This window comes from Ursus americanus, chromosome 30 (genome assembly GCF_024610735.1).
Source record: "Ursus americanus isolate L20-20 chromosome 30, mUrsAme1.1.p, whole genome shotgun sequence".
In the NCBI taxonomy this organism is placed as follows: Eukaryota; Metazoa; Chordata; class Mammalia; order Carnivora; family Ursidae; genus Ursus; species Ursus americanus.
The window spans coordinates 9,938,483-9,951,360 of record NC_142156.1 but is presented as its reverse complement, the minus strand read 5'-3'; the positions used below and the strand labels follow the sequence as shown (position 1 = coordinate 9,951,360).

Below are 12,878 nucleotides of genomic sequence, written 5' to 3'. Positions count from 1 at the left end.
ATCTGGAACAAATTCTACATGTGGTTAAAGAAAACAAGGTGGGGGGCACCTGGGTGGCTCAGTCGGTTAAGCGGCCAACTCTTGACTGCAGCTCAGGTCATGATCTCAGGGTGGAGACTGAGCCCCGCATCAGGCTCCGTACTTAATGCGAAGTCTGCTTGTCCCTCTCCCGTCCCCTCTGCCCCTCCCTCTGCTCACGCTATGTCTAAAATAAATAAACCTTCATTTAAAAAAAAAAAAAAAGGTGAAAGATAAAAAGTATTTTCGGTACACTAGTGTTTATATAAAAAACGCTATTCCGTCGTATATACAGAAGATATATTTACGCGCATAAAGAATTAGTAACAGAGGAACCTAGACGGCTAGGGAGGGAAACTGGTTATAGCTTTCTATGCTTGTTGAAACCACTTTCAGAACTATATTGCTGTTCCCTCTTCCTAGAATGTTCTAACCCTTGATCTGGGCACAGTTTGTTCTTTCATATCCTTCAGGTCTCTGCTCAAACGATGCCTCCTCTGAGGCCTCCTCGCACAGTCACCCTGTACCGCACTCTCTCCATCCTCCTACCTGCCTTTCTGCCGTGTGACCTTCATCTTCCCACTTACTAGCGGACGTGTGTGGCGTCTACCTTCACCACAGGAGTGTAAGCTCCGGAGGGGCCTGGGTGGCTCAGTGGGTTAAGCACCTGACTCTTGGTTTCACCTCAGGTCGTGATCTCCGGGTCTTGAGATCAAGCTCCACATTGGGCTCCACACTCAGCGCAGAATCTACTTGTCCTCCCCCCGCCCCGGCCCCTCTGCCCCTCTGCACGTGCACGCGTGTGCAACTCTCTCAAATAAATAAATAAATTTTTTTAAATAAATAAATCTCTTAAAAAACTCTTAAAAAAGAGGTGTAAGCTCCAAGAGGGCAAGGTCCTTTTTCTTATTCCCAGCTTTTGCCCCAGCTCCTAGAACAGTGCCCAGCACGTACAGGCCCTCAACAGAAAACTGAGCGACAGAATACATTCTGACCCACGTGTACGGTCGACATTGGCAACAAGTAAAGGAAAAACCCAGACTCAAGACACAGGAGAAACAAACATGGTCTCACGCTCCTGATGTGTTCTGTCCTATAAACACAACATTCCAGGGATGACCCCTGCTACTCCCTGACCCGCAAGCATACTTACTTACCTGGGATAATGGCTATACGAGATCACTGGAGATAAGCCAATGAGGGACCCATGATGAAGTATCTTATTATAAGAGGCCTTGGTAGCATGAAACCCACACTGTGAAGGGGGCCCAATTCTGCTATCCATGACCTACCCGGTTTCAGTGTCCTCATCCTTCAGTTAATCACCCATGGCCACACCATGGTCATCCCCAGCAGCGTGCTGGGGAAGCTCCCAGGGACAGGGCCATCACTGTATCTTACTAGCGGGCTGCTTCGGGAGAGGAGCTAGTTTTCTAGTGCCACTCCTCATTTAGCTGCACAGCCTTCTGGATTTTCCATAGCCCTCTCACACCTCGTCTTGAGCCCCTCTTCACAACAACTTGTGGAGGTGGATTGGGTAGGTGGCACTTTTTCCTATTTCGTAGAAACGGGCAACAGGCTCAGAAGTTACGTACACGGCCAAATATCATGGCCGAGAATCAGAGCCATATCTCAGGCTCCTTTTCAATGAACCATAAGATCATTCCTCTTGCCCTCCACTACGCATATCTAGATATTCAAAAGAACCTCCCAATCTGGCCTATTGGGCTATCTCTGGTTAGCAGAATGTTGCAAGGCAAGGCAGGGAATATGGAAGAAGCAGGTACAGAACTGGAGGAGAGAAATAAAGGTTTAAACACATGGCAAGAGGGATGCCTGGGTGGCTCAGTCGTTAAGCGTCTGCCTTCGGCTCAGGTCACGATCCCAGCATTCTGGGATTGAGCCCTGCATCGGGCTCCCTGCTCAGTGGGAAGCCTGCTTCTTCCTCTCCCACTCCCCGTGCTTGTGTTCCCTCTCTCGCTGCCTCTCTCTCTGTCAAATAAATAAAAAAGAAAATCTTAAAAAAAAAAAAAAAAACCACACATGGCAAGAATTCCGTTTCATTAGCCAGTTCAACACTGAAATCCAAACATAGGGAAAGGAATGATTAGCCGGAAAAAAACAAAACGATTTACAGTACTGCATTTTCTGATTTACTTGCTCTCTTGCTGTCTTCCCCGCTCTGGCCTGCCAAGTCTTCCACATATGCCATGAAGGCAGGAACTGCCTTTCTCTTGCTCACCAGTGACTCCCAGAGCCTAGCACCATGCCTGACAGAGAAGCTCAAACGTATGTGATAAACAGATGGATGTTATTAGGTTCCACCCATGCCCATCCACCAAAGTCACACACCTTGGGACAATCAAAACGCTCGGTCACCCAGCACCAAGAAGAGCACTTGGCCAGAGAAGGTGCTTAAACATGTCCCAACTCTGTGCAGAGAGCTGACCATCAGCACGCCAAAGACCCAGGGAACCTACCAGTTTGTTCCAGATGTCTCCTTGCCGCTTGGCTCTCGAGGGAAAGACAATGCGCACCAGTAAGCAGGTCCAGGACAGGGCCAGCAAGGCAGCAGAGCCGCTACTCTTACTGCAGAGGGGAGCGGAGGGGAGGGGAGGAAAAGGATAAGTGCAGAGCTGCAGCCTCCATCTTGAGGGTAAATGCTCAGTGCAAGGCCCCGCCTGCTATGTAGGACCCGCCCTTGACCTACAACTGGGCAGAACTTGAAACTTGTTCCTCATAAATCATCTGTAACCACTCAGGACAAGGAATGTAGGCCTTGTCAGCCAAATTCCCACCTCTTAGCACTCACAACTATAGAAGCAAAAAGATGGTTTCCCCTATTCAGTGTCCGGCGGCCATTTGGTTTCCCCTCAACATGGCCTCGCTTCCACTGGTTTCCCAACCCTGTTCCTCAGGAAAGTGGTATGTCCACTGAGCCGGACATCCTGGCACCTTCCTCCACTGCAGCAGGCAGAATGTTGGCGCCACTCAGAGTTTCAGAGAGGAAAGAGAGACATGCTCACACCTGCTCAGCACAGCTCAACTGCAGCAGCTTCTCCCGAACAGAACTCCACCAAGCCCCAGCAGGCCATACGGTTCTCTTACCTGGGGACACCAGCTTTGGAGCCAATGCCTGAAGACTGCAGAGAGTGCAGAAGGTTCCTAGCAGTGGCTTCTGGCTGGGCCTCAGCCAACTGCTGGATGGCTGCCTGCAGGGCCCTGCGGGAGGCTGCATCTCTACGAGGAGGAATGAAGTGGAGAGGTGATCACTGGGGGTAGGGCCAAGGCAGCTTAGGCCAAGCACTTGTCTTTCTCTGGAAAACTGGATTGTACTGGATCCCAATGGATCTCAGATTATGGGATTAGGAAATAACTAGAGAAATCTACCTCCTTCTGGAGCCCTAGAAGCAGCTAATAAGGGCAAATGAGCCATCAAGGCTGTGAGGGCAACACCGACATTTACGGAACACTTACTATGGGCCCCAAACTAGGCCAAGTGCTTTCACATGCATGACTGTTGACAGCGTACAGACTCATGACATGGGCATGCACTGTTCCAGGAGCTCTACACTTACTAACCAACACCTATGAGGTAGATAATAGCACCATCCCCATTCTGCAGATAGGGAAAACAGAGGCACAGGGAGGTTAAATAACTTGGCCAGGATCCAACAGCTAGGATGTGACATGGCTCCAAAGCCGTGGCTCTAACCGCTCTCCTGTACCACCTCTCTGTGCAAAGGGCTGTAGGCACAGGGCCTTCAGCTGGGGCTCACCTGTACCGGTGCAGAGTCAAGCAGAATAATTTGCAGAGCCCTTTCACTGCTCCCTCTGGCAGATCTGAAACCAAAGATCACAGAGATTAGTCAATAAAAACTACTTCATGAGCCAGGCATTCTGCCAGGCATGATCTCTACCCATTGGACACTTCCTGTAGGTTAGAGATGGAATTCCCTGGAAGAAAAATCCACAGGAAAATCGGACCCCAGGAAAACAGCTGGTACAGAAAGGCTCTCAGGTGGACATGTGTTAAATGAGCAAAACTAAGGTGATGCGATGGCCTCAAAATCTAACATGCTGGCAAGGGGCGCCTCTGGGCACTGGGATTATTCTGCTGCTTAGACCTGGGTGCTGGTTACACAGGTGTGTCTGGCTTGTGAAGAGTCAGTGGGCTGTTTGCTTATGGTACATGAACTCTTTACGTTTCTTCTAATAAATGGTTTTTAAAAATAGGACAAAATTGGGATGTCTGGGTGGCTCAGTCGGTTAAGCGGCTGCCTTCGGCTCAGATCATGATCCCCGGGTCCCGTGTCGAGCTCCTTGCTCAGCAGGGAGCCTTGCTTCTCCCTCTGCCTGCTGCTCCCACTGCTTGTGCTCTCTCTCACTGACAAATAAATAAATAACAGCCTTAAAAATAAATAAATAAATAAATAAATAAATAAATAAATAAATGAAATAGGACAGAATTAATGTACTCTGAGGGATCAGAGAAGGGCAGAGCACCTCTAACTGGAGTGGCTTCCAAAGGTTCTAAGGACACATAAACTTGGTCTAACAGAATCGTAGGCTATGGAAAAAGGAGAGAGATGTACACACTGAGTGGTGTTAACCACAGGAGCACAAGTGCAGCGGGAGAATTTATAATGCCCAACAGGACACATGAGGAGGAAGAAGAGGACTTAACACTCACAAGGTGCCAGGCCCTGCTCTAAGCACTGACACAGGGTTCCTCATTTAATCCCTGCAAGGTGGGTATGTGACTGAGGCCACTTTAAGATGAAGAAACGGAAGCCCAAGAAACCGAGCAGGCCAGCCTCGTGAAAGAGAAACTCTGGTTGTAACAACAGGGGTCAATAATGGAAAACCAACCTGCGGCCAGTTCTGCCTGCCAGAATGAAGCATGCAGAAAAAAGGGAGAGGGTGTGAGTGGGGGAATGTAAACCACAGTGCAGGGCAGACTCCCACGGGAGGCACTGAGAGCCAAGGACTTGTACAGTGCTTCACACCTTAGGCACCCCAATGATGGGGACAAATGGAGGGGCAGGAACCTCATCCCTCCCAGGGCCCTGAACAGTGTATTGGTCCCCTGGACTTGGCGCTATTTCAGTGACCAAGGAAAAGAGTGACTGGGGCCAGAAACAGGTTGTGGCTGAGAGCTGACACACACTGGGTGCTCAAAGGAAGCAGGCACAGTGTCAAGCACCATCCATACATGTCCTCATTTACTCCTCACACTAACCCTCTGAGGGAGACACTTGCTATCTCCACGCTCAAAGCAAGGAGACAGGCTCAGACGACTTAAGAAACCTGAACCAGGTCACACAGCCTGAAAGTGGCAAGGCCATGGCTAGAACACAGAGCCTATCTGAATCAAACCAAGCCCTTCATCAGCAACTGCTACGCTACAGGCTGGTGACTGGAAAGAGCAGGCACAGTTAACACTCCATCGGTGAGCTTCAGGGTTCAAGTACATGGAGGCAGGACTGAGGAGAGCATCAGAGGCACCTCAGGGCCCTCATGGGCTGACCCATGCTGCCTGTCTGTATCCAGGGCTAGACAGCTGTGAGGAAGTCTTCGACTTCCAGCCCGGCAGAAAATACCTGCCCCCACCTTTGTTTCCCCCACTTCATTATCTACTACCCTAACAAAAGAAGAGGCCAGAATGATTTATTGCTACTCAATGGCTCCTCCTTAGACTCGGAAAATTAGAAAATCGAGAATTAAAGTTTTTAATTTTATTTATTTACTTGAGAGAGAGAGAGAGAGAGAAAGCACAGAGGGAGAAGGAGAAGCAGACTCCCCACTGAGCAGGGAGCCTGACGCGGGGCTCGATCCCAGGACCCTGGGATCATGACAGGAGCTGAAGGTAGATGCTTAACCGACTGAGCCACCCAGACTCCCCCAGAACTAAAGATTTCATGTGGGGTAGTTAACTTCCCACCACCAACTTGCACATCAAAGGTGACTAAACATCTTACAAATATTATTCACCCTGAATGGCAGAACTTCAGGGTGGCCGAAGAGTAAAATCACTCTGAAAAGGTCTTGAGTAGTTCATAAACTTCACTTAGACATGTCAAATGCCTTCCTCCACAAAATGGGAGAAGTGTAGCACTCAGCAGTTATGTAGCAGGAGGGTCAACCACCATGGCTCGGAAGCTGTGTCCAGCTAGTACCCTGTCACCTGGCAGCCTTTTCTAAGTACAACCCTGTGATGAAAAGTGACCAGAGAGACTGTTTGAAGGTGCCATAAAACTCTTACATTAAAGTGTTAACGCAGAGGAGAATCTCTTAGAAGCTGACAAACAGGAATATACTGAATTTACACGCAACTTTAAAAGGCGTGGGTATGTAACCAGGTGACAGCGGATCAGAAGCAGCAAATGAGCACTTGGGTGAAGCAGGCGCTTTACTAACAAGAAGTGAAAGCTTAGGGAAAGGGAGACCCAACTCCACACAGCCATGATCTCTACCAGACTTCAGCAAATGCAGGAGTCGCCTAGAGGGCTTGCTGAAACACAGATGCTGGGCTCGGTCCCCATGGTTTCTAAATCTGAGTTTCTGGGATGAAGCCGAGAATCTGTATCTCAAACAAGTTCTGACATGATGCTGACGCTGCTGGTCCAGGGACCACACTTTGAGAACCAATGCTATACAGCAAAAACACACCAAAAGGTAACTCAAAAGCTAATTAGGATTTATTGGATGAAAGCTTAGTCCAAGGGACGTCAGGGTGGCTCAATTGGTTAAGCATCCGCCTTCAGCTAAGGTCATGATCCCAGGGTCCTGGGATGAGCCCCATGTCGGGCTCCCTGCTCAGCAGGGGAGTCTGCTTCTCCCTCTCCCTCTGCCCCTGCTCATGTGCTCACTCTCTCACTCAAATAAAATCTTAAAAAAAAAAAAAAAAAAAAAAACGCAAACTAGTCTTTTTTTTTTTTAGTTCCAGTATAGTTAACATACAGTGTTATATGAAGGCAAACTAGTCTTACACACCCCAATGGGTTGTAGGAATAGCCCTCAGTTACGGTACAGAATCAGGATAACTACACGTGCTCAGTATTTCTCAACACGTGTTCCCCAGAGCCTGAACAGGTTTTCAGCAAAAAGGAGGTTCAAGAAAAACGCTGGATTTAAAGCTTAATAAAGTTAGAACTTTAGAAAATTAGAACTAAAGAAAGCTTAATAAAGTTAGAACACCTTCTGGGAATATGCTGTGAATCTCCCAGAGGGAAACAGAAAATGTGACCTCTCCCAAACTTATCTGACTTTGGAATCATCTGTTACCATCTCACTGACTTCCATGGAACAGACTGGGAAAAATGGTGCCCCGAATCATAAAGAAAATGTTTTTGCATCCAGTAAATTACTTAAGGTTGTTGGTATATTTTAGAAATATTTCCAATCAAAATGGTTAAAACTGTAAAAAACCTCTGGTACCTAAATGGATCAACTCTCTGCTAACCCAACGGTTTCAACGCACAGTACAACAAGCAAAGATGGCAAGGGAAGGCAAGAAGGTGCTTCGAGGGGAAGAGGCAGCCATGGTTCTAAACAGAGAGCACAATTTACTCTGAAACGGAATCGTCTCTCAGTCACATGGATGGAAAATAAATACCTTTTCCAGCAACACATTTCCCCAGTTCACTGAGGATTTCTCTCCGTTCCTTCACACTGGCTGTTGTCACCTTCCCCGCAAAACGCTTTAGTGTCTCGGAAACCTGTAAAGACCAAACCCACAGCAGAAATTTCAGCAAACTACAAAACAATGAGTGAGTGTGTGTGTGTGTGTGTGTGCGCATGTGTGTGTGTGCACGCGCGTGCGCACATTCTGGGGACAGGGATGCAGAATTCAGTGTAGTTCTCTCTGACCCAAGGTTTCTTGACCTCCACGCTGCGGACATTTGGGGCTGGATAATTCTTGCTGTGAGGCCATCTTACGCTGTAGGATTCTGAATGGCGTTCCTGGCCTCTACCCCCTAAATGCCAGTAACAACACTCCACTCCTCCTGCCTCAGTTGACAATCCAAACTGTCTCCAGACATTATGAAATGTCTCCTGGTGGGCAAAATCAGCCCTGGTGACATGTACTACTTTAATCCGGTCAACTAGTCAATATACCTTATTTAAGTTTAGACAAAAAGGGGCAAGGCAAAAGGCCAAACCTCAGGACGGAAAACTCCTTTCAGAATTATATAACATCTAGTGAGGACCCACTACATGCCAGTGTGTTCCCTCTATTCAGCTCACGTCAGCCTCCCACCTGGGCCATGTCCGCATCCTGGCGGGGCATTCACGGAGCAGAAGCACAGTGGCTAAAGGGTGGAAAGTAAAGAGACTGAATCCCATCTCCGCTTCTTACCAGCTGTGGAAACTCAGTCAAATTATGTCATCTCCTTGGAGGCCCTGGGTGGCTCAGTCGGTTAAGCGTCCAACTCTGATTTCAGCTCAGGTCATCATCTCAGGGTTGTGGGATTGAGCCCTACACTGGGCTCCATGCTCAGTGGGGAGTCTGCTTAAGATTCTCTCTCCCTCTGCCCCTCCCCCCTGCACACTCTCTCCCTAATAAATAAATAAATCTTTTTAAAAAATTATGTCATCTCCTTGACCATCAGTTCCCCATCTATACCATGCAGGTAATAGCACCTACCTTGTAGGATGGTTAGAGGCTAAGGGAGAGAGCCTGCGTAGAACATTTACTCTTCTCTCAGCACAAGGTCAGCTAGTACTACCAACAAGCCTTTGAGGTAGGCATCAGTAGCTCCACTTTACACGTGATGAAAGAGCAGACTCCCAGAGGGGAAGCCGTTGCACAGACTGGGCTTGAGAGCCATAGCACCTGCGTTTTTGAAACTAAGCCTGAAACCGATAGGTCTATAAACCACTGCCAACCAGCACTTAGCTTTCGACCACCATCCACGTTAGCACAGCTGCATCCCCTGCAGGGGGCGGGGTGGGGGGGGGGGTTTGCAAAGATTCCTGAGAATCTGCTCCTGAGCAATATTCTCCAAGCTACAGAACAGATAAGTCACGGATACATGAGCACTAGAAGAGGCCATGATAAGACCCAGGTAACTAACATACTGGTGCTCTCATCTTTTTCTTCTAAGGCTATTTCAGAGACAGGCCTTAGTAGCAAAATAAGATTCAAAGGTGTATAGAGAAACAAAATTATACTTTTTCTTATATTTAAATCCCTGATATAATTCTACCGGCAATGAGTAAACTCGTGCCAAAACTCTGTCTTCCACATAAGTGATTGCTTTAATATTGTCTTTTGTTTTTATAGTCATATATGCAGATAATTAAAGAGTCAATGTCATGTCAACTATACCTCCAAAAAAAAAAAAAAAAAAGTCAAAGCTGAAGAGCCTGCTAGAAAAACCAGTCTCTTGCCTTCACTCCCCACGGGCACCCTCTTTCACCAATTCTGGCTCATGATTTTGGGAGTTACCTCCAGAATCTCTAAATAACTTGTCTGTGACACTACTACTTGATTTTTCAGTTGTACTGCCTTTTATAGTAGCTCTCTTTCTCCAACCCCACCTCATACGCTCCCCTCTTCCCCACCATAATTCCTTAGTTTCACAATATGGGCTGGCTCAGCAGTCAGTGTTTACACTGTATATAAATGGTAGGCATTCAACCTCCAAATATTTTTTTAAGATTTTATTTATTTGTTTACTTATTTCAAGAGAGAGAGAGCGCACGCACATGTGTACATGTACCTGAGCGAGCAGACGGAGAAGAGGGAGAGAGAATCTCAAGCAGGCCCCCAGCTGAGTATGGGGCCCAACCCCATGACCCCAAGATCATGACTGGAGCCAAAATCAAGAGTTCGATGCCCAACTGAGCCACCCAGGAGCCCCGTTCAACTTCCATTTAAAGATTTTATTTATTTATTTGTCAGAGAGAGAAAGAGAGAGAGAGGCAGGCAGGCTGAGGGAGATGCAGGCTCCCTGTTGAGGAAGGAGCCCAATGCAGGACTCAATTCCAGGACCCTGGGATCATGACCTGAGCCAAAGGCAGACAGTTAACTGACTGAGCCACCCAGGGCCCCTCAACCTCCATTTACTACCCTATGTGTACTATCCCAGCTTTATTAACCCTGTAGTGAATAAATGCCCTTTCCCACCTTGCCTCAGTTTGCCTTGTTTTATCTGTTCTAATTTGCAATTCGATCCCAAACTTTTTGCCACTTGTCTAAATCTCAGTACATTTGGGCAGATCAGGTATTCTACCAAATTCCATCTTCCTGAAGAAGTCTCTCCCAGAACTTGATGACCTGCCCCAATCTGGCAGGTGATCCTCTATAGATGGGACACGGTGTATCACCCTGAAAAGGTACTTTCTTGTGTTTAGATGGAGCACATCCTCCATTCTGTAAGTCTTCGCAAATCTGAAAGTGTTGTAGCTCCACACCTGAGTTTAAGTTTGTTTAGATACAGAATACTAGGTTGAAATCATTTTCCCTCAGACTACAAGACATTTCTCACTGAGCTCCAGCTTTCACTGTTGTTACAAAATCCAGTGCCATTCTGATTTTTGATCCTTTGTATGAGACCTGACTTTTCCCCCTGCAAACTTCCAGGACCTTCTCTTTGTGTCCAAGGTTCAAAAATTTCATGCTAATGTGCTTTGTTGTGAGTCTATTTTCATCTACTGTGCTGACCATTTTTGACCTGGAAACACACCCTCCAGTTCAGGGCAAGTTTCTTGAATTACTCTGCAGATGATTTCCTTGGATACTGGGCCTCCTACACCAGTCCTCACAGTGATCCTGTTTTACACTCTCCAGAGAAAAAAGTCCAGGCTTTTGCCAAGGTGAAGAAAGACAGCCGGGATCTGACTGCATCTGAAAAGGGCTTTCAACCAATCCTAATTTAGCCCCTCCCACTCACCCTTATTTCCAGAGGTTAGCTGATACCCCCAGCTCCCTTCTGTCAGAGATTCTGCCACGTGAATCAGTTTGCTTCTCAGCTTTCCCAACTGTTGGCTTAGGATTCATTTTTCTTGGGTCTGCTAAATCCTTGCCGTTCATCACTTTCTAGTTCCCAAAAGTTTACTGCTGTCTGCTCCCCATTCTCTCAATCCTTGTGGGATTACTTTTTTTAAAACCTTTTACTAGTTTTAGTGAGGTTGAGGAGACATCAAAAATAGATGCATGAATACAACCCACTCTCTACCTAGAATTCCCACATAGCTGTCTTTCCAGGATAATATTAAATTCTTGGCTATAGTTTCTCTCACAAAGTTGAAAGAACACTTTAGGTTCAAGGCTCTTCTTTCTCTTAATTAATCAGAAAATGAATTGAGATCCCGTCAGAAAACTGAAGAAATGCACATCAAGATCTTTCAGAGAAGTCTTTTGTTGGTGTGACCAGATGCAAACCCAGCTTTAAAGTTTACAGGTTTCTCTAGAGTGGCACTGTCCAAAACAACCTTGTGATGATAGAAATTGTTTTTCTGCACTGTCCAGTACAGTGGCCAGCAGCCACATGTGGCTATCCACACACTGAAATATGGCTAGTGCAACTGAAGAACTAAATTTTTCATTTCATTTACTTTTAACTAACTTAACTAGCCATTAAATACCCACATGGCTAGTGGATACCATACTGAACAACATGGCTTGAGAGAGATGTTTCTGCACTTGAGTATTAATGTTAAACATTCGGTATGTGTCCCCTAACCCCTTCCAAAATACCCAACAGACCACGCTTTTCTTTTCAGGATTCAATATAACACAACTTGAAACAAAAAAACCAGTGCCCTGCACAGGAAATTCTCAATACACAACTTCCAAATGTTCCCTAAGTGCTCACTCTGGCCTCGGGGGGGCCTCCTTATCAAAATCAATTAGTCTCCTCTCCCGGGAGATCCAAGAAAGCCAAGCTGTCCCTTAGACAAGGGTTTCTTTTTCCCATATTACTGTCTTTTCACTCTAAAAAACTCATAACTACAAATGAGGCTTAGGTGGAGGAAAAAGTTTTTCCCAAGTCCTTCCCAACCTACGAGGTACTCACAGGCGACAACACTCAAGGATGATAAAGCTCTTCTAAAGCAGTAACAGTTCTTTTACTTCCAACCCTGACCCTAATAACAACCACCAACGTATAAAATGCCCTACTTTATCTCAGTGAATCCTCACAAGCCTCTACCGTAGGTACTACTTTAGCCCCATTTTACAGATGTAAAGACTGAGACTTGGCGGAGCTAAGTAACTTGCCCAGCGTCTCACGGAAATCAAGCTGGGACTCAAACTCGGATCTGTATAAATCCAAAGGCTGTGCTCTAAGTCCCTGCACGTAGTAGGTGCTCGAGAAACGTTTGCTGAACGTAAAGTTTAAGGGGGATCCGGCGCTGGCAGGCGTTCACTGCCAGATGGCTCGGAAAAATGCAGCAGAGACTCATAAAGATGAACTTCTGCAACTCCAGGGTCAGGGAGGGCCCCGCCGGGCGCCAGCTGCCGAAGCCCAGGCCGGAGCCCCTGACTCCTGCAGCCCGGGGTAGGTCTGCGCCGCGCGGGCCGGGCCGGACCAGGAGCCGCGAGGGGCCGGTCCGACACGGCCCCGGGGACGCGCCCTCCGCAGCCACTGCCCCCCAGTACCCCTAGGCCAGAGGCAACAGCCGTCTGGCTCGACGGCCGCCGTCCACACCCAGTCGCTGGCCGCGTTGGCCCCGCAGCCGCCCGCCTCACCTGCGTGTCCGCCGCCATCCTGCCGGCGCTGACTCCGGAACCGCTTCCGGAGCGCTTCCGGGTCACAGCGCGGGCCCACGCGGCAGGGCGAGGCCAGGAGCCCGCCGGGGCCGGGCCTGGCGCCCCCGGGCGGGGAGGCGGGGAGGCGGGCAGCGGGATG

At 47.9% G+C, this 12,878-nt stretch overlaps 1 protein-coding gene across 2 annotated transcripts in view; it reads right to left on the bottom strand.

Annotated features, from left to right (window-relative positions):
* Positions 1-12,756, bottom strand: part of GCN1 (GCN1 activator of EIF2AK4) — a 56,944-nt gene extending 44,188 nt beyond the window's left edge. For both annotated transcript variants that reach the window (XM_045791581.2, XM_087857284.1), the window contains exons 1-5: positions 12,719-12,756; positions 7,637-7,739; positions 3,798-3,861; positions 3,127-3,258; positions 2,499-2,607 (exon numbers count right to left, since the gene is read on the bottom strand). In XM_045791581.2, coding sequence (XP_045647537.2) covers positions 2,499-2,607; positions 3,127-3,258; positions 3,798-3,861; positions 7,637-7,739; positions 12,719-12,736 — 426 coding nt within the window. In that variant the 5' untranslated portion in view covers positions 12,737-12,756. The remainder of the gene's footprint in view (positions 1-2,498; positions 2,608-3,126; positions 3,259-3,797; positions 3,862-7,636; positions 7,740-12,718) is intronic.
* Positions 12,757-12,878: the final 122 nt, after the last annotated feature.